Genomic DNA, 20,249 nt, shown 5'->3' with positions numbered 1-20,249 from the left:
TAGTGACACTTACTGAAGACCAGAGGGCACTGACAAGTTTGGCTGTACATTTTTTATTTAACCAGGTAAAAGGACAGAATAGTCACATGACTATTAAACCAAAAATACAGGACAAAGTCCAACAAAAGACAAAACGCAATAGAAAACAAACGGGAGCAGGATGTGGCGTTAATTGCAGTTCGTTTCCGTTTAAAAGAGGATAATGGAATTAAAGTTTTCAGTTTTAGTCGGGTCTGCAAGTTGTTCCATGAACAAGGACAAAATGTAACACACTTTACTTTAAATGTTCCAGAATCTGCTCACTACCCTTTAAGAAATGCAAAACTCTTTCTGGAGCCATTTTGTAAACACAGGAACTCTGAACCAAAACCTGGAGCTTTGTCCAACATGCTTGTAGGTGGCGGAGTCTGTTTCTCTGCATAAACCAGAAAGGATTCACATGCGTAACTTCTCCCACATTTTATGTTTCAGCCCTTTTTCAAAATGAATTAAAATTCATTATTTTTGTTAAAGTTCTATAAACAATATCCCATGATGACAACGTGAAAGACGTTTGTTTGAAATCTTTGCAAATTTATTAAAAGTAAAAACCGAAATAAACCACATGTACATAAATATTCACCGTCTTTGCTTAATCCTTTGTTGAAGCACCTTTACCACCAATTACAGCCTCAGGTCTTTTTGAATATGATGCTATAAGCTTGGCACCTATTTCTGGGCAGTTTCTCTCATCTTTTCTTTGCAGCACCTCTCAAGCTCCATCAGGTTCATCAGCATCAGTGCAAAGCCACTTTCAGATCTCTGCAGAGATGTTCAATCTAAGTCTGGGCTCTGGCTGTTCCACTCAAGGAAATTCACAGAGTTGTCCTGTAGCCACTGCTTTGTTACATTGGCTGTGTGCTTAGGGTCGTTGTCCTGTTGAGAGATGAACTGTCGCCCCAGTCTAAGGTCCAGATGCTCTGCAACAGGTTTTCATCAAGGACGTCTCTCTACATTGCTGCATTCATCTTTCCCTCCATCCTGACTAGTGTCCCAGTTCCTGATGCTGCCACCACCAGGCTTCACTGTAGGGATGGTGTTGGCCAGGTGGTGAGCGGTGCCTGGTTTCCTCCAGACATGACACTTAGCATCCAGACCAAAGACTTCAATCTTTGTTTCATCAGACCAGAGAATTTAGTTTCTCATGGTCTCAGTCCTGCTAAAGACAGAACATGGGTGTGATGTTTAAAGGATGCACAACAACAAAAGGTGATTTTAACATTTTTCTCTGGTTTATTTGGCTCCTTTACATCGTACAACAGAAACAAAGAGGACTGAATGGCATGAAGGTGATGCCAGACGAAAGCGTGGGGATCAGGAGAGAGACGTTTTCTACCTCAAGACACGAGCCAGTAGAGATGCTACCATGTTGATTAGTATGAACTACTCCTTTAACATGTCAGGTATGTGGATGGAATGTATGGGAAAATGTTGGTGAGGAAGAATAAAGTCATCAGTAAGTGCTCGTAGAAACTGTACAGCAAAAAAAAACACATCATTTTCAAAAGAACAGTTCACAGTAGCAAATGTGACACTTGGCAGTAAAAATTACAATCCTCAAATAAATAAAAAGCTTCACATAATAAAGAGATATTACAATCGGCTGTACGAGAGCGCGTTTAATATGTGACCGTAGCTCCTCACGTTGATCGGCTGGCATTCAAGTTACGAGCAGAAACACATCAGAGGTGTGAATCATGAAGAGTCTGTGTGGTTCTCATCGGTCCTGGACACTGCTCTCATGGAGCTGCTCATTAACTGGTCCCGTGAACTTTTAGCAAAAAGGGTTTTACAGTGAGGTGCGATTGAATGAACCACCTGAAGGACAATGTAGGACGTCACACTGCAGAAAACTGGATATTAGTGCAAGATCTGACCCTGTTGGAACTCGGCAGAAACGACTCGGTTCATGCACGAGAGAGCAGAAAAGTGAGGTTGTTTACTTTATTCAAGGCTGCAGTGTGAAACTCAAACTAGCCTGAGACTCAAAAACCAATGCTTTTCCCCGTCTGCTCTGCACAACTCTTCACTCTTTCTACTGGAAATGGCGTCTGGAAAAAGCTTCGTTCTGTTCTTTTATTTTAGATTTACAGTTAAACTTTCGCATTCTTGACCATCTCATGAATCCTGCTGGGAATAAGAGTTTTTTTTTTTTTCCATGTATTAAAGATGTTCCTCTATTGCTGTTTATTACTTGTGTGTATGCATTAAAATCCCAGGATCCTTCAGGAATGATTAGACTATTCATGATGCAGACCTCTGGAGGTTTAACGACAAAAACAAACTAACACAAAAACACCATGATGATGTTTGAGATGAGCAGACATGTGATGAAGATGACTTGCAAGCAGTGGTGGTTATAAGTGCAGCACAGGTAATGTGTCCGTGCATCAGTTAAGGTTAGTCACGTACGGGGACAACCGGGACCCGATCTTCAGGGACCGGTTAGTTAGTCTGAGGACACGTTTGCTAACATGATAAATCCGTGTGTGTTTGGTTTGGATATCTGATGCTATGGCCTGCCCCCCACCCTCAAAGCAGGATTGGTAGAGAGCGAGGTCACTTCCTGTTAGAAAAGCGAGAGTTTCTTCTTCAGTTCATTTCGTTTCCACAGGGACAAGCGGTCGAACTCGGCCATCGGCATCCCAAACACCTGCTCAAATTCTTCCGGAGCCAGATGCCTCTGAGAGGAGAGAAGAAGAGGGAGAGTCCCGTTTAGCTTCGGGGGTCACTTTTCAGCAGCTCTCAGGGCGTTTTTCTTGGTGGAAAACAATTAGGTTCTGATTGTGAACTTACCAGAAGACACAATTCCCTTTACTGTCACTCTGATTTCTTTCAGATAAAGTGCAAATATTGGTGCGTGTGGGAGAGAAAACACTCAGTAAAGAGCCTCATTTATTTCTGTCTGAACTTTGATATTGCTCCTTGTTGACCTGCTGTTGACTGCATGAGGCCACATACACCTTTGTTACACACTAAAGTCATCTTTACATTAGTTTGCACTTTATTTTGCAATCGAAGTGTAAAAGAACGGAAGAAATGAATCATTAATCACCACGTAAGCCCCAGTTTATGCTGCGCTACAAATGCATTAATCTGAGGATTTATTACTACAGACAAAATAATTCAAACTAAATATTGTGTACAGACCTACGAGATCCACAGCAACACTAGGCCCAATAATCTTAACGCACACAAATGCTCTAACGTAAGTTTGGAGTCCAAGGTCACACGAAACACACACACACACACACAAATCATCCCCACCCCCCTTTTATCTGACAGCTTCTCCTCCGCATAACGTCCACACACTCTCACCATCATGTCTGCTCAGGTACAAACCTCCAGGCGAGTGCGGTCGACTCCTGGTGGCAGCTTGCAGCGCCCCCTGTGGGTCACAATCAGCGCTTCATAGGGATAGATCTGGACACATGCACAACGATGTTCATCACTAACTATGGCACATGCAGGATGCTGTCACCTCACCCGGTAAAATCATAGCAATTATCTGAATGAATAAAGCAGCAGGTTGGAGATTGTGTAAAAATAACGTGAGCGAATCCATCAGGGATTTAGTTTCTTTGGCCACACATTTTCCTTTTTGCTTCATACAGCAGTTGTGACATAAAAGAATAAAAGAAATGCAGAGTATAACAACACAAAGTAGCTAACATCACATTTAGAACTAAATGTCTTTTGATTTCTCTTTTTTCTCTCCGGCATCAGGCTCTGCTGTGAATTTACACCCAAAGGATCATTGTGATTTGTAAAACGGTGCAGGAGACGTTGTTCTCACCTTCTGCTCCAGGATGCTCGGAAGAGAGTTTCCTCTGTCCATCCTGTCCCGTCGACTGTCTCCGTTCTACATTAACACACGTACAACAAAACAACATGTGTGGAAGACTCCGCTGTGCAAGCGTCGCAGCGATGCTGAGCCAAAGTGAGCAGCGTTTGAAATGAATGGATGGCGATGGGGGAGAGATGCACGTGTAGCGCACACACACACACACACACACACACACGTGTGCACACACTCACATGAATCAGGGTTGTGCAGTAAGGAGCTGTAGCAGTTGGGATAAAGATGGCAGGATGAACAGAGGGCTGCTGAGGGCCATGCACATGCTACACAAACAAACTTACCTGAGCAGGTGCTAAAACACAATGACAGGAAGAGAAGACAGTGAGGACCAGAACAAAGAAAACTCCTGTCTCAGACGATCCTGTGCATTCAAATGTCTTTCTCAGAGGACATAAGTGCCTCACATGATTGTGACACAAACGTTCTGGGGGGAGAAACGTGAAGCAGAGCTGCTGCAGGAAGGGAATTTGCATCACCTCTGAGTCAAAACTCGAGTTTATGTCTGTTGCACTGAAAACACTTATGAATCAGCTAAAACCGAAAAACAGAGAATAATCACGAGAGTAATCGCTTCCGATCACACTGTGAGCAGGAGCTGCTAATAGATCATTTGGTAACTATAGGTTAAATACGGGGCCCCGGTGTCTCTGGAAACCTCAGACCTGGACTTTTCTACCCCCTGGTGCTCTGCTCCTTCTCCGGGACAATATTTGCTCACAGCTCTCACAGCATCACTACAGACAGTGGTGATTGGTCCACTACACCGAAGATCACGTCAGCACATTGTAATGTGTCAATGCACACAGTTCAGACCAAAGTCCCACGTTTAGAGACGAACTAACCGACATAGTCTTAGTTTCCAGAACCTGATGCGTCTTTATTTCCACTTGAATCATTTTTTGAGACATGAGATATTAGTCTTATAATATGGATGAACCCACATCTGAAAAAGGGTCCCTGTCCAAAGCAGTATTGGCTCCTGTTCATCGGGTTAAAAACTACAGTGAGCAGCTCTAAAAATAAACTTTGATATTTATGAGAAGTTGTTAAAGAAGCGTTTAAGAGCTGGGGGGTGTCTGCACTTGTTGGTGAGAAGCCACAATTTAAAAATCTGTTCACACGGACAGACAGAAAAACCCCAGTTTGTGGTTTTTAGTGGTGCAGGGACTGCGGCGTCCTGCCTTTAAACATTAATGGAGGTCACTGGTCATATGCTGTGATACATCTGTGAAGTGATGCTAAGCCCCTGTTCTCAGTCGTCCAGGTCGTGGGTTCAGTGGGAACTGGACCAGCTTGTGCTTCTTGTTTGTTTCCAGTCTGAAGCCACGTCACAAACACATGGCACATCACAGGAGATTCAGCACCTCAGGACAAGACTCTGCAGTCCACCTGCATCGTAAGGACAACAGTCACTACTCTAAAGACAGCACATGTCCACATTCTGGACAGGGAAGACACATCGAACGAGGTGTTAAAGAATTGATTTATGTCAGACTGGAACGATCCCGTCTGATCAGAGGAGGTGGACTAAGGTGGACACTTATCGAGCACAGTCATCCAAACTTGTGTCTCCAACAACACACGTGAAAGTGGGGTGACAACAAGCTCCAGGTGTCCATCAAAGTGGCAAAGACTTAAAGGCTGCACAGAGAGTACAGGACGGACTGTCTGAGTCAGTTGATCAGAACTGAAGAAGTCTTTTGGATGAGAGGTGAAATGTCTCCAAGAAGCAGAAGCAGGACCAGTTGCCACTGAACAGCTCTTCATGTAGGAGTTTATCTATGAAGAACAACTGCTCTTTGCACCGCATTTGGCCGTTTCCTGTCAGAAAGCTGAACAGTGAAGTGTTAGAAAGGAGAAGTACCTGGCTGCCCTTTATCTCCCTCTGTGGTGAACTCTGCAGACTGCATCTGCAAACCACAAAACAGTTGAGTTAAATCCACTTTTGAAGTCAGGATTTTCACACAAAACAGAATCAACTTCCTGTGTTTACTTTCATGTTCCTGCCCCACATCCAAACGCATGAGATCCAATGAGACGACAAGACACGAAAGGAAACTGAACCAAGAGGGAAAATGGACCAAGGTTACAAACTGGTCCACTGGTTTGGATCAGACAGTATTAAAAATGACCTGAGAGTTGGTCGAAATCTGGATCAGACGTATGTGTGATATTGTTTCAAATACTGTGTTGTTTATTAGGAGCTCAGTCGGATTGATTCCCAGAGACTTGACTGCCTGAGTGCAGTACTGGCACTTTTGTCATTTTTCTTGAGCAAAGAATTTCAAATGGTATTTCTACTTGTTGAGGAGTACTGTTTTGGGCGAGTACTTGCACTTCTACATGTACTTGAGTATTGAACTTCTGCCCACTCGGCATGTTACATGAAACCAAATGAAAAGTTTGGATTTGCATCACTTGTGTTTCTTCCATTTTACCTTCGAAAAGCCTCTGATGCCTGATCCCTTAGTAAATAAATAGGCAACACGGTAGACATGAACTCTTTACCTGATGGCTGATTTGAAAGAAGAGACCTGAGACCATGGGATCATTATCAGGATTCATTAAAATGACTTCCTCACACTTGGCTGTTCTCAGCTTCCACTCTGCAGCCTCTACAGGCCATTTGTGGCTTCATTAGATTTATAACTGCATGCACTAAGTTAAGGGCAGTCGTGGGGGAGAGATGGGGGATGACGGGCAGTAAAAGACACTTCAGTTATGTAGCATGTGCCTGAACCTGCTGCTTCAGTTTCTAGGTTTTCAGGTTGGTTCAAATGTCCAAACTGAGCATTTAAATACTCCAACATATGAGGCCTGTTCTTCCTGCCCCAGGTTTACAGTCTGCAAACTCACACAGGCACTTACTCTGGTCAGGCCTGAGCCTGAGTGGGAAGGAGACTTTGATGCACTTCCTGACAAGCCTGCAGGTGAAAAAAAACAGACGCTCATTGAGAAGAGCTTCATCGTGAAGCCACAAACTGTGAGCGAAGCCGCCGCCGGTCTTACTGGTGTGCATGTGAGTTCTGTCAGGCAGTGACTGTGTCTTCCTGCGGAAATGAACGGCTTTCTCCTTCTCCTCCCTCAGGATCAGACGGCCCATGTTGGACTTGATCTGGATTCAACACAAACACAGAGGCGTCACGGTGAGTCCGTCCCGTCTCAATGTGGTCAAAGTTTATTGGGCGCAAATAATCAGAAAGTGTCTCGACAACAGCTCCTAACCCGGTGTGTCTAAGTTAAACAGGAAACAAGTCAGACCAGCTCGTTGCACTTTACATTTTCTCGCTGTATATTTAGTAGAAAGTGATGTGATAACTGTGACACGTCCCTGCTAGATGTAGCAACGGGTGCAGTATAACATGGTGCATGTGCAGCAGCAGTTCCAGTTTCAGGCTGGAGCCACAGACGCCAGCAACATGCAACAGGTCTGTGTGGAGAAAAGAGCTGTGGTCTGAGCAGATAACACGTCACAAACCTTCTCCAGCTCCTGCTCCTGCAGCGTCCTGGCCTCTTCTGTCAGGTCCTCGAACTCATCTTCCTCCTGCAGCTTCTTCTTCTTCCACTCGATCTCTGCGGGAGTTCAGCCTTAAAGTCAGCTCCATCCACACACACGCAGCGTTTATAGCATGTGCCTCAGTCAGGTCCGCAATTATTTGACAGTGACACAGTTTTCATCTTTTTGACTGCGTGCACCACCTCACTGGATTTGATGCTATCAAGTTTGAAAATACTGGAGTGGGTCAGAAATGCAACAACATTGGAATGTGCTCGGCGGGCTCATTCCCATTAGTTCATTTACAGGTCCCTTTGACGTCAGGTGTTGCATTTAGAACCTGTTATTGGTGTCAATAGGGAGCCGTCAGAGCTGTCACAGCCTGTGGAGTAAGTCATCGTTAGGCTGGAAAACTACAGAGATGCTAAAACGTTCGGTGAAATCGACCGTTTGGTTCATTGTTAAAAAGAAAATCCCTAAAGACCCTCACAAGGGGATCAGGCTCCAGGAGGTGTTGATGATGTTCTCGCTGCAGACGGACAGTGGCTCAAAGAATCCTGAGAAAAGTGTTCTGACAATAGTACTGACAGCTCCCTTCTCTGCTAATGTACAGTGTCACTGTCTGAATACTTGTGGACCTGACTGTGTGTGTTTGTGTGTTACCCATCGTAGCCAGGGACGGGGGGCAGGGCCAGTACTCGGTCTCTATCTTGGACGGCTGGTTGGGATCAGGAGGCTGAGCTGCTGGAAACTTTGCTGACTGAATGACTCCGCTGCCTTCCACATGTTTGCCCACATCTGCAGAGACGCAGAGAGACAGAGAGACAGACAGAGGACGTGAGGACGGAGCCGAACGCACAGGGAAACTTGAAGGTGAACAAGAATCGCGGCTCACCCTGTTTGTAGATGGGAGGTTTCATGTAGATGTTGGTTCCACTTTCTGAAAACGTGAATATTTCACCAATGTTTGAAAGATGGAAAACTTAGATTTTGAAAGTTACATTTCATTTCCTGCTTAAAATGCTGAAAAGGCCAAAGTTTTCTCATCGGTTTTCACATCTGTGTTTCTGTGAGAATAATGTTGAAAATAAATCTTTAAAATGTTACAGTTTTTTAAAATAGTTGCTCATTAATTCCTATCAAATCAAACAGCGAACTCCACTTTGCAGTTTGATGTCACTGGCACAAATAACATCCCTTAATTTACCATTTATTAATTAACGAATTACATTTTCATTCAAATTATTATGAATAAATATTAGGACAGTTCAACTATAATACTAATTTTAATTTGACAATAAAAAAAAATTAAAGATGCAGGTTGTTATTCCTTTGCAAATGTAATGAGTTTTTATCTTAGTTTTAACTTTGACTTCATCAGAAACGGATGAACCAATTTGAACACTGATTTCAAATTTTTAAAGAATTATTTATTAATATGATTATGTATTTATCTCATAAATGTTTAGGAAAGGACTCGACCCTTAATAGGACAAGTTCGTAGATGCACCTGTTGACATTTGTCTGTGATCTTTGTCAGTTTGTGTGTCATATTTTAATGTGTGTGTTACCTGGTCTGTGGAAATGCTGCAGGCTGGTGCTGATCTTGCGTCCAGCCTGAAGTTGCAGCGTGGACCCTCCAGGAGACCCACTCTCACTTCCTGCTCTGCGTCCCTTCACCTGAAGAGCAAACGCACACACTGAAGTTTGATTTCAGTTCGACTGTGTAAAACACTCCTGCAACTTCTGCTGAGGCGGGATTTTGTGGGTGTTGTCGTCTAAGCCTGAATCTTATTTGACTTGATGTTCCACTAAAGTACAAACACAGAAATATGTCCGTGACTGATGGAAAGTGTCGGACAACAAAGACACTTTCTGTTGTCTGTGCAGCAGGAAAACTTCAGGCTCTGAATGTCACATCTTAGCACAAAGCCGTGATTGAAGCTCAGAAAGTAAAAAAGTGCATGAAGACATCAGTCCGTGACATCATGATGCATGAGGGGAAGATTCTAGAAGGATCAGCCAGAGTTCATTCACACAGTGAGACATTATTACCAAAGTTTCTGGACTGAGACACGTTGATAAGGAGCCTGGACTGAGCAGTGAATCCTGGGAACTACATGAGAGGGAGAATCTGATGATGTCACAAACAGCTGGGACTCTTACCTCAGGAGACATGGTGGGAGACGTGGCTGGAGGAGACAGAGATCTCTGCAGAAACACAGTGACGACACATTAACAGCACGTTACTGTGTGATGGGAGGCTGATTATGAGACACAGAAGCTGCTGCAAATGTGCTGAGACCCTTTAAACTGCAGCACTTTGGTTTTCTGCAGCGCACGTGAATGTGTGTGTTTGATGTGTGTGCACCTCTCTGCGCGGGTGGTCGAGGGACGAGAAGCTCAGGTGCGGTTGGTAGGTCATCAGGTCTGGTCTCTCCACCTGCAGGATGGCTTTGTCTCTGGGCAGAGCTGCCAGGTCTCTGTAGCCCACCACCTCGTTGTTTACTCGGGCCTGAACACACACACACACACACAGGTGACAGTTTGAGTGCAGTGGCTGCTTGTTTTCTGCTGATCACCTGGATCAGGTGTGTGACTGCTTTAGTGTTTAAAGACTGATCGCACAGGTGTGTTTGAGCACGTGTAAGTTTACCACGATGCCAGTGGCAGGAGACCCCAGGCTGTTCGGGCCACTGGACGTAGGCAGGTGGACTGGGCTCACCTGTCCGTCCACCTGTGACACAGAGACCAACAGGACGTGAGTTTATGGTCTTTCATACATCATTAGTAAAAATCCGTCCAACAACAAACATCAGCTGCTTCTTCTTCTTCTGCTGCTGCCAAAGTAAGAACGAGGTTTAGTTTCGCACTTTTTGTTTTTCCTCGTTGTCTTTTCGGCGGCATGATCGATTACCTTCTGCATGGCTGGAGAAAAACCTTCCTCCTTCCTCCTGTGTGGCTTTAAGCAGCTGCAGAGAAATCAGAGCAGAGAGAGGCCATCAGCCATTACACATCCTCATTCACAGACATTTGGAGAATGACTCATCAGTCAGAGATACAGTTTTATAGGAAACGCTTGGTTTCGAATCATTTTCTTTCACTTCCTCGGTCCAGATGTTTGTGTGTAAGCCACCTCCTCACATCATCCCACAGACTTCTCACATGGAACCGTTTGAGAAAGAAGCTGCTGCACCAAAATGTGTTTTTATTTCACATTTATGCCACAATGTCCAGCTGCAGGTGACTAACACGAGTTTGTTTTGACGTGCAAACCTGATGAAGCCGTGATTCAGGGTTCAGACCCACGTCGGTGTTATTACTGTGTATCTGTGTGATGACAGCAGCAGAATGAAAACTGTTTTCATTTTAGATGTAAAGAGCTAACGTCAGACCTCGAGTTCAGCTTAATAAGTTGTTATATCAGAATCAGCCTGCAGCTGTAAACTCAATTCAGTCATGCAGCCAGAAGACGAGACGTCAAACGTCCCCTGGACGGGTGGTTTTTATGGCCTGTAACTGACCTATAAGGCTACAGGTAAAAACTGTTCCTTATAAAGTGGCAGCAACGTGTCTTTTGTCCTTCCGAGCTGCTTCACCGCCGCTGATCCTGTTTCAAAGCTCTCAGAGACATTATGTCCCTCGGGGTGGGGACAGTGTGTAAAACAAGCCTGGTCTAGGCCCGGCTGTTATCAGAGCTCCTCAGGGGACGGACGGTGGAGGTGGTTTGGTGGTGGGGGGGGGCAGTTCACAGGAAACTCACCTTGTTCCTAAACAACACAGAGCCTCTCTGCTTGAGGATTTCCTCCCCCTGAAAGATCCCCACTTCCTGTAAACCCCCTCCTCGAACGTCTCTCTCCCTCCCCTTCATTCTCTCTCTCCATCCCACCCTCCGTCCCCCCCCTCACGCTCTGTTTATCAGCTCGCCCAGCCGGGCCAACGCCCAGCCGGTGCTCACCAGTTACTGCTGTGGTTACACTCCTCCCTCCAGAGAACCAACAGCACACAGACAGGACGGCTTCACCCCCCCCTCCTGTTCTTTTATTTCTAACCATCAAATATCATTAGGTATGCCCCCCCCCCACCAAAAGTCTGACACCAGCTGAGTGAGAGGAGCAATTTCTGCTGCTTGTCCTCGACTGAACCTGATCTGGGTTCTGTAAGCAGACTACTTCAAACAGAGTACAAATGCTGCACTGTACAAATACTCAGCCAGCAGTAAAAGTCCCACAAACAACTTGTTTGTTGTTCCACCCTCACCCACCCATTAGACCATGTTGGCTGGATTTGGACACGTTGGACGGGACTGTCCTGTAGTGTATCAGGTGACCTCTGGTGGTCGTAGCACAAAGTTTGAACGGTTTGAACTAAAGAAAAGGAAACGTCTCTCGCTGTAAATCCCCGCGTTCACACTGCAGATCAGTTTCCTGAGCTTCTCGTAGAAAATCCTGGTTTCACTGAAGGACGTGATGTTTACTGGAATGTTCTTTCTGATGCGGCCGTACGAACTTGGAAACTACAGAAGCGTTGTGGAGATGTTTTAGGCCCTAAGTCCCCTTTCTGTCCATGCTTGAGGTTTAGGAGACAGTTAAAGAACTTCTCTTATGTTTTTCCACTGCTCCCTGTTTGACTAAGGCCTGACACAGTCTGGGACCATATGTCCACTCAGACTTCTTGTCATTAGGACACCCTGAAGTCTTATTGATGCATCTTTCCCTTCGTTTGTTTCTCTTCATTTTTATCATTCATTTGTAATTATTCGCGTGATTCGACGCTGCATGTTTTATTTGGGACACAGACAAAAAAATAATAATTCTAAATTTAAATATTGTAGCCTGCTGGACGTCCTGGAGACCCAACATGAGCACAAACATGGGCACTGACAGCTCAAACTACAAAGAGGCAAAATGACTTAACGGAGACACAAAAAGACTCGCGGTGGACGATTCGTCTGCTAACTTTCACCTCAGGACGTCTCTACTGTAAGAAACACACCTGTAAAGTCTTCATGAGCCTCTGAAATATTAAGGAAAGAAAAACTGTACTGACCAGTATCTGCTCATCACAGGTACACGCAGCATAAAGTACAAATACTCGAGTAGCTGTCAGTAGTACTTGAGTAAATGTTACTTAGTTACTCTGCTCCAGAGGCCGTGTCAGTGTCTCTGAGGACAGACGGATGTGATCAGCTGCAGAGTGAGTGCTCTGCGTGTCCGATAGTCTTATCTCTGAGAGCTTTTAACTGCCAGAGCTGGATGGAGCTGAGCTCAGTGTGTGTGTGTGTGTGTGTGTGTGTGTGTGTGTGTGTGTGTGTGGTCCATTAGTCCTACTGTAGCTCCTATAACCCCCCCTCACACACACACACACACACACACACAGTGTAAATGCTAAGTGACTGGGTAAAATCATAGTGAGACAGAACATTTAAATTTGACTGTTAGATTGTTGTTATTCTTACTTCAGGCTTTAATTTTATTATTTTGTTATTTGTTTGGTCTAAAATGTGAAAATGTCTTTTGTCCAACAGGCCAAAATCAAAAATAATAAACTGAAACTCTCATATGAAACAGAGAAAAGCTAAATATTCTGGCAATGATTTGGCATTTTTGCTTCAATACTACTAATAATACATGACTGTAAATGGACTCATTGACATTAATATCCGTGTAGGTGTAAACTAAGCTTAACCTAAAACTGTCTGCTCACATTCTGAAAAGGGGGAAGATAATTAAATATGAGAACAGCTGGATAACTAACATCTGTTACAGAACGACATAGAGACTTTTTGCTGAGATTATTTTTTTCTTCTCAGCACCATATTGTTTCTGATATATTAACTTCGAATATTCATTACGTGGAGACACTTTGTGGACTTTTTAAAATATAAAGATCTGCTGCTTTGCTCGTGTCATCCTCATTTGGGGACTTAAACAATCGGCAGATTAATCCTGAGGGTGAAGAATCAGCTGCAGGCCTAAACACATTAACCATTTGCTGCTTGGAATATCATCCAAAAGCGATTTCCATCATTTCCTCAGCACAAATAAAACAACTAAACAGTAGAAACGATGTTATTTGCAGCCTGCATCACATCTGCGTCCACCTGTGCGTTTTATTACAACAAATTGTAAATGTGCTGAGCCCACAATAAAAACAACAAATCACTATTTATGCCTTTCTCGGACGATCCTTCGACGGTAAAGCTGCTGCTGAGCATGTGGCCTCCAGTAACTGAGGCTTCATTTCGCGGATGGACGAGGAGGGAGAGGAGACAAGTGCGTCTGCAGCAGCGCGATAAAAACAGCCCGTAGATCCCGGATTAAAGCCAGCAAAAACCCGGGTTCGGACCGGTGTGAACTTGATAAACCATTAACGGGAAAAGAAGCAGTTCCTACCTCGAAACGGCGCGGAATCAATCAGTGAGGCTGGGGGAGCCCGGGATGGACGCATCCAGGAGAGCGACGGTGACGGAGGAGGAGGAGATGATGGAGGAGGAGGAGGAGGAGGAGGAGGAGGAGGAGGTGTGATGTGATGTGTCCGGGCTGGGGGCTGCTGTGACCCCACCAGGCGGAGGAGGAGGAAGCTGCTTTCCTGTTGCTCCGGCGGGTCGGTCCATTCTAAGCAGCAGGGGGGGGGGGGGTTGGGGGTGGGACAGTGTGATGCTATGACGTCACATAACGCCGCTGCAGGAAACCAGCGGCGCGCCGGGAGTCAGGAAGTTTATGTAACAGCTGATCAGCGAGGTTTAAATTCCCAGGTTTTCTTTGGGATTCAGTCGCTAATGTGCAGGTCCTGCGTTATCTGATCCTATTTGAGTTATGATCTTTTAACCGGGTCCCTCATCTGAAGAAAATATATTTCATAATATTTATTTGTGTTTGGTTGGTTTAAACATACTGAACGTGAATAAAACAATATGATGAAATGTTTTGTCAAAATCAAATAAGGAGAAGATGAAATGCATGTTTCAGGCCACAAGGTGTGTTAGTCACTGATTCCACTTTACATCATCTGAGATCCCATAGATTAATATGTATCATTAAATATTGTAATCCCATAGTTTTCTATAAATGGAACAGTTATGTTAGCATGTTTTGTAATGTGTTAATTACTTTAGGGCTTTTGATAAAATTCGTTAAGCCAGTTGCCAGAAATCTTGGTGTTTTATTTAACTGTAACTTGAGTTTTGAGCATCACATCACTAAACTAGTTCAGTCCTGCTTTTATCATCTCAGGAACATTGCAAAAATCAGACCTATGGTAAATGTTACTGATGCTGACATCATTATTTATGCTTTTATCGCCTCTCGTCTACTTTGCTGCAATAGCCTATTGTCCTCACTTCAGCAAAAAGACTTGCATCTCTACATTGGCTCCCTATTCATCTTTGGATACATTTTAAGATTTTATTGATTACTTATCAAGCAGTGCATGGTTTTGCTCCATCCTACATTTCTGATTTTTTAATCCATATGCACCTTTATGAAACTTAAGATCTTAAGACAGTAGATTGTTGTCTGTTCCAACTTACTGGTTAAAAACCAAGGGGGATAGAGCATTTTCCATCATGGCTCCAAAATTGTGGAACGACCTGCCTGAAGAAATCAGGCTCTCTGACCTGAGATGTGAGACTCTTGTTTTAGTGCAAATAGTACATTTTATTTCTGTTTTATTTTCTTTGATTTTATATTTACCCTGATTATACTTATTTATATTTACATTTCCCCCTTTTTTCTGTACAGCACTTTTTCTGTGCATTGTTCGATAAGTGCTTTATAAAGCTATAAGTTATTATTATTATTATTATTATTATTATTATTATTATTATTATTATTATTATTATTATTATTATTATTATATCCTTTCATGTATATGCTTAAAACTATGATTTGTGTTGTACTAAGATGCACTTTTTATTTTATTTATGTCATTGAGAGTCTACAAATTAAGTGCGTAAAACTTTTTGAACTTAATGTGCTTCCAGTGGCGACAATGCGAGTGACCATCTTTTAGGGAGTTTTTGTATTTTATTTTAATTCAAATCAATGAAAACTGTAATTCCTGTAGAGCTTCGTCCAGTGTTTACTAGTTAGTTTTTTGTTTTTGTATTTTAGAATCCAGTAGATGTAATCTTCGATTGACTAAAATTAACAATTGATTTAAATTCAAAAATACAACAAACCAATTAAATGTAAATGTGACACTGGGCTCTTTAATACGTGACGTCTGCAAAGTGTCAGAGTTTAACAAAGAGCGTGAAAGAAGAAGATGCTCCACTACTCTCCAACGATACAGTCTACGTTTGCTCACGAATCATTAGAACTGGTGACGTATCGTTAAAATGTTAAACGTCATACTTAAACCTTTTTAATTGAAACAGAAAGATTCGTTGGGAGCAAAGCGTGACATTAACAAAACAGCAACGGTATCGACGTATATAACTACTATATTATAGGTATAAATGTTTAATATGTAGATAACATGTTTTTTAAAATAACAATGTTTTCTCCAAATAGGACGACAAGGCGCATGCGTCCAGTGGTTCATCTCGTCATAGATGATCTTTGGCTGAGAGAAATGGCGTCGGGTAACGGACTAGCTTCTCTGGTATGGACTCAAAAGTAGGGTTTGCACAGAACTTAAGCGTCTTTCCGCTTGTTATTCATCAGCGGACTCACCACATTTATTCTAACCTTTGTTTTGCTCTGAGAAGTGCACACAAGTCAAATCCTACGGTTTATCGAAACAGGGCTGTTTGCTAACTTTGCTAATGTTGGTTAGCTGAGACGAAAACACGTGTAGAAACATTCCTATGGATAAACCCTAAACCCTGACGTGTGTTTCTACTAATGTCATTTTTTGCCACCTGTTCAGGTGAATCACACGACGTAAGCAGTGACTTGTAGTAATATAACACGATGTTTGTCCTCTACATCAGGTTACTCGTGTTAAAACCTGCATGTCTAGCTTCCTATGAGCCTGACACGGTCACATTTCACTGTGACACTCTGAGTGTATTTGTACTTGCTGTATTAATGGTGTGTGTGTGTGTGTGTGTGTGTGTTCGTTCGTGTTCGTTTGCAGGGGGTGGAAGGAGCCTCAGCAGCTGCACATGCTCTGTCTCTTCCAGCAGAAGCTTATGGAAACGATGTAAGTGAACGTGTTTTCATCATTGTCTGATCAAACGTGCAGTTGCACCCAGAGGTTCACTCCAAATACTGTTTAGTCAGTAATATTACAGAAAGTGGTAAAAAAAATGTAAGATGTGCTGTTTTTTGTTTTTTCATTTTTGTTTTTCATTCCATAGCAAATGATGCTGACACGTTTACATAAGATCAGCAGTTGGAATGAATACAGACGATTATGAAACATACTATAATGTACACAGTCAGCAGAAAACCTGGGCTTTATTTATTTAGCCCACGTTTACATTTTGTAGCATATGCTGGGGTAGATATTAATAGTTTTGTCCAGAGTAACACTAGATGTAGAGACAGCGGTCACTGAAATACTTTGAAACTGAGAAAACTGAGAGATTCCATGATTTCCAGGCAGGTTAAGAAGTGTTCAGTGTTCAGCCTCACTACATGCAGTTTACATGCAGTGTCCTGCAAATTGAATTGACTTTTTTAGGCACAAATCACCAGAGAAGGTCGTTTAATTGTTTTCTTTGGTGAATGAAATGTGCTTCCATATCAGTTAGAATTTGTAATTGATAAATGTGCAGATCTTTTCCTCTGATTACGTCCAGAAAATGTAAGGAAAAAAAGGAAGAGATTTCAGTTGTAGTTCCTTAAAACCCAAAGTAAAGTCAAACAATTGCGTTCTTTCGAGAAGCTGTTCATTTTACAGTGAGACAGAAAATACACAGTGGTGTTTTTTCTTGAACGTGTGTTTATTGCCTTCAAACATCTGAGAATAATCTAAAACTAAAAATGAACTGTCTCGTCTTTAACACAAGTGATTAAATGGCTTATGGAGCTTTAATACAAAACTTGTACTGGTAAAAATGTGCTGTTTTATTCTGTTTTTGTTCTGGACAAAGACGCCATAAAGCTCTGCATGTAAGAATTAAATAGACTTAATGTTTTGCTGATTCACACTGTTGCACAGACCTGTAGTAGAGGAGTGACTCTATTAACCTTTGACCTTTTGCATCTGTTTTCTTCTCTCAGCCGCGGGTTGAGGCTATGTGGGCCATGAAGGCGTACAACCACGCCGAGGTTTACTTCAATGTAAGTCCCTCCATCATCTCATTTTTTATTAATGGTACATCACACACACATCTGAGCAGGTCCACACAAGGTGCTGGGCTTCAATATGCACGTTCCAATTTGTGTCGAAACTTTAAGGACAAATGTAAGATTTTCCTAGTTTTATTTGTAAAGCACCCTTTAATGAAACAATACACATTTCATTTGATAAAAAGATTCTGGGGATACTGTTTCACCAAAATATAAATACAGTCACTTTTCACATACAGTCAGTTTATTACATACAATAACACGTGTGCTTCATTGTTACCTGTACATTGCTCTACCGCCACTTGAATAGTTGTTTTTTTTGCACAACTAACAGTAAACATTGTTTCTTTTACGAATAAAAGTTTGTGTGGAAATATGATAATAAGTTCCTGTTTATTTTATAAAGTTCTAACATCTACAGTAGCATAAAAATATCTTATGTCATTTATTGGCAGAAACATTAAAAGAAGAACTTGTGTTAATGAAGCTCCTCTTCTGTCTGCAGCTAATTTCCTCCGTGGATCCAAAGTTCCTGAAGCTGACGAAGCAGGACGATAGGATTTACTCAACATTCAGAGAAACCTTCAAAGATCTGGACATAAAGCTGCTGAAAGAAGAAGACCTGAAGTCTGACGAGGCCAAAGAGGTTGGTGACACAAACACCACATCTTCACCTGTAGTGTAGGAACATGTCTCTGTGCAGCTTGTTTCACTGTTATTTCCCCATTTCTGCCTTTGTACCAGCACAACAAAGAGAAGTTTAGTTTGTGCTGCTCAGAGCACAGTTCAGGTTCTGCAGCAGCATCTGTGTTAGGCAGCAGGGAAATTTAACACACAAAAAAAAACCCTTTCAGGCGTCGCACGTTGACTTGGCCATCGTTTGTATGTCAGATGCCCTTCTTGCCACAGCCCTCACATTTTATCCGTGCTCAGGACCGGCACCAAGGTGGCCCTTGATGGCTGGGCGGAGCCACACCGGGTGGGGTAGGATTCTAACACGCGGCCTTCTGCATCACAACCCGATGCTCTGCCACTGAACCACCAGGTCCCCAGTTTTTCACCTAACAAGTTACATGACTTATAGAGTAAAAATGATTGAGCAGCTCTGCACATGTACTGGTTTATAACCGGTGTCAGGTTCAGAGGTGCTGACGTGCAAAGAAATGCAAATAGTTGCCCAAAAAGTACTTTGCTACAAGTAGAAGTACTACTGTAACTGCACACTAGAATTTGCAAGACTACTGAACTTGTTGCTGTTGATGAAGTCTAGTCCAGGTTTGTTCCACATGTGACCCATGAAGTTTCTGCAAGAATCTAAAATGTTCAGATGTTAAGTCTGTAGATCAATTAAATGTAACTAGAACCTGATTTCTGACTGAAAAATCATTCAGTAATTTTTTTCCTATTTACCAATTGGCCTTTTAGTTAGTAGCAATAATAAGCAAATGTCAGGAATCTTACAATAAGAGAAAGTTGGTAAAAATGTACCTGAAGTCTTAACTGGCATTGATCAGAACTACAGGACAGTGTGAAGTACTTCAGTAACTGAGTGTATAGATACTGATGCAGTAGTAAGTGCTAACGGTTTGTGTGCAGAGGTGGCGTCCGTTCTGTAACCAGTTTGAAGGAGTCGTGGAAGATTTCAACTACGGCACTTTGCTGCGTCTGGACTGTGAGAAAGATTATACAGAGGAAAACACGATATTTGGTAAGTTCCTATTTAGATCAGTTAATAGTTGAACAAAAAGTACTGCAGTACTTCAGGTGGCCCCCAAAGCCACTTGTGTGCAGATACACGTTGGACTTTCTTTAATGTATTAGCCCACTTTTAATAACAGACTTTTACTTAAATGTTTTTATATAAATACCCACCTCACCTCACTTGGACATGTTAATTTTCTTGTATTGAATTAAAAACATGTTTGATCTTGATAACAAAATAGATGGATCTTTGAAAAAAAATGCATTAAAATGTACGTACATTCCTGACTGCAGCTGGGTAGAAAAATAAGATTTCTGTGAAGGGATTTTAAAGCCCTGCAGAGAAATATGATACTGATAATTTTATTTTATTTTTTGTTTTAGCCACCAGGGTCCAGTTCTTTGCTATTGAGATCACTCGCAACAGAGAAGGATACAACAACACAGTGTTCAAGGCCAGATCTTCAAAGAGTTAGGTTTAAGTGACCACCCAGACCTGAGTGTATTTAAAAGACAAACCCCTCAGTCACGTTTTCTGACTCAACCTCCTTCACTTTGTTTAATAACTAAGAATCTTTCCTCATTCTCTTTTATATTTACTGTAAAGTTTCATTTTGCCAATTGTCATGAGTGTTTGTTTAGGGCGTCATTTTAGAAAAACGCTGAAGTTGCATTTGTTTGCCTGAAATTGAGTAAAACAACAAATAAAAGTCAAACATGTTTTACCACTGATGGTCTGTCAGCCACACGTGAACATTTGCAGTCAGTCGACACTTTCACCGTTCAATTCAAAAACCTTCAGCTAGTGAGAAGTTTGATTTAAATGTCCTTTTCAGCCATTTCCCACTTGTTAAAAGTTTTCTTTGATTACTGAAGGCACCTTAAATCATTTTGCAGTGGTGGCCAG

General features: G+C 42.5%; 2 protein-coding genes across 4 annotated transcripts; one reads left to right on the top strand and one right to left on the bottom strand.

Annotated features, from left to right (window-relative positions):
• Positions 1 to 1,249: 1,249 nt before the first annotated feature.
• Positions 1,250 to 12,603, bottom strand: dmtn (dematin actin binding protein). Of its 2 annotated transcripts, XM_067485120.1 has the most exons (16): positions 12,447 to 12,603; positions 10,315 to 10,369; positions 10,054 to 10,134; positions 9,769 to 9,912; positions 9,564 to 9,608; positions 8,969 to 9,077; positions 8,293 to 8,337; positions 8,061 to 8,195; positions 7,380 to 7,474; positions 6,911 to 7,016; positions 6,770 to 6,825; positions 5,766 to 5,811; positions 4,183 to 4,193; positions 3,836 to 3,901; positions 3,382 to 3,462; positions 1,250 to 2,722 (listed from the first exon to the last, which is right to left on the bottom strand). In XM_067485120.1, the coding sequence occupies exons 1-16, from the start codon at positions 12,476 to 12,478 to the stop codon at positions 2,609 to 2,611; spliced, it is 1,221 nt and encodes a 406-aa protein (XP_067341221.1). In that variant the 5' UTR covers positions 12,479 to 12,603; the 3' UTR covers positions 1,250 to 2,608. The 2 variants fall into 2 exon arrangements, with proteins under 2 accessions (XP_067341221.1, XP_067341222.1); XM_067485121.1 differs by lacking the exons at positions 1,250 to 2,722; positions 3,382 to 3,462; positions 4,183 to 4,193 and adding an exon at positions 3,507 to 3,547.
• A 3,282-nt stretch (positions 12,604 to 15,885) lies between these two features.
• Positions 15,886 to 20,072, top strand: pbdc1 (polysaccharide biosynthesis domain containing 1). Of its 2 annotated transcripts, none has more exons than XM_067483924.1 (6): positions 15,886 to 16,004; positions 16,482 to 16,547; positions 17,573 to 17,632; positions 18,147 to 18,287; positions 19,238 to 19,349; positions 19,727 to 20,072. In XM_067483924.1, exons 1-6 carry the CDS (start codon positions 15,897 to 15,899, stop codon positions 19,816 to 19,818), a joined length of 579 nt encoding a protein of 192 aa, XP_067340025.1. In that variant the 5' UTR covers positions 15,886 to 15,896; the 3' UTR covers positions 19,819 to 20,072. The 2 variants fall into 2 exon arrangements, with proteins under 2 accessions (XP_067340025.1, XP_067340026.1); XM_067483925.1 differs by having other exon boundaries at positions 15,992 to 16,018.
• The last annotated feature ends 177 nt before the right edge of the window (positions 20,073 to 20,249 follow it).

Source organism: Channa argus, chromosome 18, assembly GCF_033026475.1.
Source record: "Channa argus isolate prfri chromosome 18, Channa argus male v1.0, whole genome shotgun sequence".
Lineage (NCBI taxonomy): Eukaryota > Metazoa > Chordata > Actinopteri > Anabantiformes > Channidae > Channa > Channa argus.
Note: the sequence above shows the minus strand (reverse complement) of the source record. Positions and strands in the feature narration are given on the sequence as shown.

Bases quoted from the DNA above. Each gene is read 5' to 3' on its own strand.
- dmtn (XM_067485120.1), bottom strand. From the start codon at position 12,478: ATGCTGCGTGTACCTGTGATGAGCAGATACTG. The intron at 9,609-9,768 runs GTGCACACACAT...GTGTTTCTGCAG, and splicing joins TCGACCACCCGCGCAGAGAG to AGATCTCTGTCTCCTCCAGC. The intron at 5,812-6,769 runs GTAAGTGCCTGT...TGTGGTTTGCAG, and splicing joins CAGGCTCAGGCCTGACCAGA to ATGCAGTCTGCAGAGTTCAC.
- pbdc1 (XM_067483924.1), top strand. From the start codon at position 15,897: ATGTTTTCTCCAAATAGGACGACAAGGCGCATGCGTCCAGTGGTTCAT. The intron at 16,548-17,572 runs GTAAGTGAACGT...TTCTTCTCTCAG, and splicing joins CAGAAGCTTATGGAAACGAT to CCGCGGGTTGAGGCTATGTG. The intron at 18,288-19,237 runs GTTGGTGACACA...GTTTGTGTGCAG, and splicing joins AGTCTGACGAGGCCAAAGAG to AGGTGGCGTCCGTTCTGTAA.